The 3674-nt window shown below is 37.2% G+C and overlaps 1 protein-coding gene across 1 annotated transcript; it reads right to left on the bottom strand.

Annotated features, from left to right (window-relative positions):
- Positions 1–2401: 2401 nt before the first annotated feature.
- On the bottom strand, positions 2402–2776 carry LOC131940991 (uncharacterized). Its single transcript, XM_059299935.1, has one exon. It carries the CDS (start codon positions 2774–2776, stop codon positions 2402–2404), a length of 375 nt encoding a protein of 124 aa, XP_059155918.1.
- Between the last annotated feature and the right edge of the window lie 898 nt (positions 2777–3674).

Raw genomic sequence — 3674 nt, 5'->3', positions numbered from 1 at the left:
GAAATTGTGTGAGAAAATTAGAGGGGAGGGGAGGGGGGGTTGTCGATATCAAATGAAAATTGAAAAGAAAAAAAGCGTTCTCCTTTTAATTTAACGGTTTAACGGTTTAAGTTATGAAGAATTTCTCGTTGGCTGTTGAGGAAAAAAATGCCATCTGTTGGTAATGTAATGCTAGTACTTTTTTAGCTTAGCTAATGAGGCGGATTAATAGAAACATAATCTCGCAAAGCTCGAGATCATTTAATCCCAAGATGTATAGTATATTCATATATATATATATATATATATATATATATATATATATATATATATATATATATATATATATATGTGTGTGTGTGTGTGTGTGTATATATCAGACACAATACATAGGTGTCAACTCTATTTAGACTTCACATAACATAGCACATGTATCAAAACAAACAATTTTTTTAACAAAAGAACAAACAATACGCAAAATGCATTGTTCCATGTTTTTTCATTAACTGAAGTGTATTTTCCAATAACTGGCCAGGCTTTTCAAAGATTTACTCTAGCTAATTAGATATTTTTTTTTCTTAATCAGTAACTCACCTCTGCAATAGTGCTGTTTCTCGTGCAATATTTAGCCGGTTAACTGAGTGAGGTACATGCGAACTTTCTCGTCCGAACGTGGGTAGCTACATCTTACAGTACTAGTTTACTAGTTAACGTTATGGGGGGGGGGGGGGGGTGGGGGGTGGGTAAGGGCGGAATAAAAATGATGATAAATTGAAAAAAACAAAATTGAAGAATAGGAAGAAAGAGATGACGGGAGAAAGGAAAAGGAAGAGAGTTGATAATAAGGATCAACACATTGAACGTGTAAACGAAAAGAAAATTGGAAAAAAAAATACTAGTAGGAGAAAGAAAAGCAGAGTGAAAACGAGGATGAAAAGGAAAGCAGAAAACAAGGAGAAAAAAAAACGAGGAAAAAAAGGATGGAGAAAAAGATCAAAATATTAAACACGAAATTGAGGAAATAAAAGGGAGAAAGAAAACGAGGAAGTAAAAAAGACCCTCGATAACGAAGACAAGACGAGGAGATCTGAGCCAAGTACAATTTACCATCCCACAATCCCCGCCCCACTTCACCAATCTCCCATTAACACTAACATCGTCTTAGTGTTTAATTACTGATAAAATAACAAGCCCTTGAGCCTGCGACAGCCACTAACGGCTGGTCATTTCTATTGACCCCCCATGGCCTACAGCTGTTGCAGCTGTTCAATAGCCCGACACACGACCCAAAATAAACCCGTCCTTTCATACAGTCGTCTCTCGATGTTCACTCGGGCAGAATCGTGACGTACAGTACGTCCGCCGAACTACAATGCTTTCTCGCAGTACATTTGGTCGACCTCGGTGTAAAAAAAAATTGGCCGTTAAATTCTATATTTATTAATGTACATTAATTAATCAAATAGTACGTCATTACATTCTTTATTTCTCTGTATTAATTATATCCTACTAATCAAAACATTTTTTAAATTTCTATCTTTAAAAAAATAACATACGTCAAGAAAAAAAAATTAGTTTATTAAAAAAAAAAGTTAAATATAACTAAATATAGTTCAGACGTGATGACGTCATCAGTCTTTGTGTTCACATACCATAAAATCATTAATTTTTGTGTTCCTTGTCAATATCAAATTATTTGTATTTATTTTTTCCGGGAAGAGTTTTTTTAAAATGTCCAAACGAGTGTCATATAGTTCTATTATGGTTAACCGAATGACGTCATTAGTAATTGATTAAAAAAATATGCCAATTATATAACTTACTTTTGGCAAGGCATTTGACAGCTTCTAACTTGAATTAGCACACAACTGTAACTACTGTAAACAGTTGGTAAAAAATAATTTACACAGACCAAAGGCGAGGACCTTCAGGCTTGTAAGGTTTTTCTTGCATTCTTTACATATCCTTCCCTCTTTACCCACCATATCCTCTTTACACACCATTACCTCTTTACACACCTTCCCTCTTTACACACCATTACCTCTTTACACACCTTCCCTCTTTACACACCATATCCTCTTTACACACACCTTGCTATTTTTACACAACTTGCCCTCTTTACACATCCTATCCTTTTTAGATAACCTGCACTCTCAACACACTCTGAGGTCTTTACACACCCTTCCCTCTTTACACACCCTTCCCTCTTTACACACCATATCATCTTTACACACACCTTGCTATTTTTACACATCTTGCCCTCTTTGCACATCTTGCCCTCTTTACACATCCTGCCCTCTTTACACATCCTGCCCTATTTACACATCCTGCCCTCTTTACACATCCTGCCCTCTTTACACATCCTGCCCTATTTACACATCTTGCCCTCTTTACACATCCTGCCCTCTTTACACATCCTGCCCTATTTACACATCTTGCCCTCTTTACACATCTTGCCCTCTTTACACATCTTGTCCTCTTTAGATAACCTGCACTCGCAACACACCCTGAGGTCTTTACACACTCTTCCCTCTTTACGCACCATATACTCTTTACACACTCTTCCCTCTTTACACAAACTACTCTCTTTAAACACACTTCCCTCTTTACACACCCTTCCCTCTTTACACACCCTTCCCTCTTTACGCACCATATCCTCTTTACACATCCTTCCCTCTTTACACACCATTCCCTCTTTACACAAACTACCCTCTTTACACACCCTTCCCTCTTTACACAGCCTTCCATCTTTACACACCCTTCCCTCTTTACACACCATCTCCTCTTTACACACCATTCCCTCTTTACACAAACAACTCTCTTTACACACCATGCACTTAACACTAGAAACACATTTTGTGTGTGTATAACACCGTACCATCCTGCACTCTTGACCCAAACTGTAGCAATCATCTCTAGCTATTTATTTAACTAATGAACTATTTGTATGTACATGGATACTCTAGACCCCAGCTGTATCCATCATCTGTAGCTATTTATTTAACTAATGAACTATTTGCCTGCACGGGAATATGCTGACCAGCTGATACATGTAAACTGTGGGCAGCTGTTGTATCAACATATAACAATAACAGATATGATTGTTGGAGGTCCGATCGATTGGTTATTGTATTGAAACAATCGATTTGGTTAAATACTTGGTTAACATTCAACTTTATCTGGCCTTTTGAAGGCGGAGTATAAATATAGCTTTCTGATAAGTTTGGTGTTTTGTGTTGGTAGTGATGGTATGTGTGGTGTTTTGATAGTGATGGTAGGTGTTTCGTGTTGATAGTGATGGTAGATGTGTCGTGTTGATAGTGATGGTAGGTGTGGTGTGTTGATAGTGATGGTATCTGTGTCGTGTTGATAGTGATGGTAGGTGTTTTGTGTTGATAATGATGGTAGGTGTGTTGTTTTGATAGTGACAGTAGGTGTGGTGTGTCGTGTTGATAGTGATGGTAGATGTGTCGTGTTGATAGAGATGGTAGGTGTGTCGTGTTGATAGTGATAATGTATGTGTTCTGTTGAAGTTGATGGTAGGTGTTGTGAAGAAATACACATAGGTAAATGAGGAAGCACATACGGATGGTCGAGCAAGGAACAACATATATAAGGTAGGGATAAAATTACGTACATATGTTAGAACAGTTGCCTTAAGATTGTGTTTGTGTTACATATAAAAGATCCATTAA

The sequence above is a fragment of the Physella acuta genome, unplaced genomic scaffold, assembly GCF_028476545.2.
Source record: "Physella acuta isolate Inbredline_101_S28 unplaced genomic scaffold, ASM2847654v3 ptg000339l, whole genome shotgun sequence".
NCBI lineage: Eukaryota > Metazoa > Mollusca > Gastropoda > Physidae > Physella > Physella acuta.
Note: the sequence above shows the minus strand (reverse complement) of the source record. Positions and strands in the feature narration are given on the sequence as shown.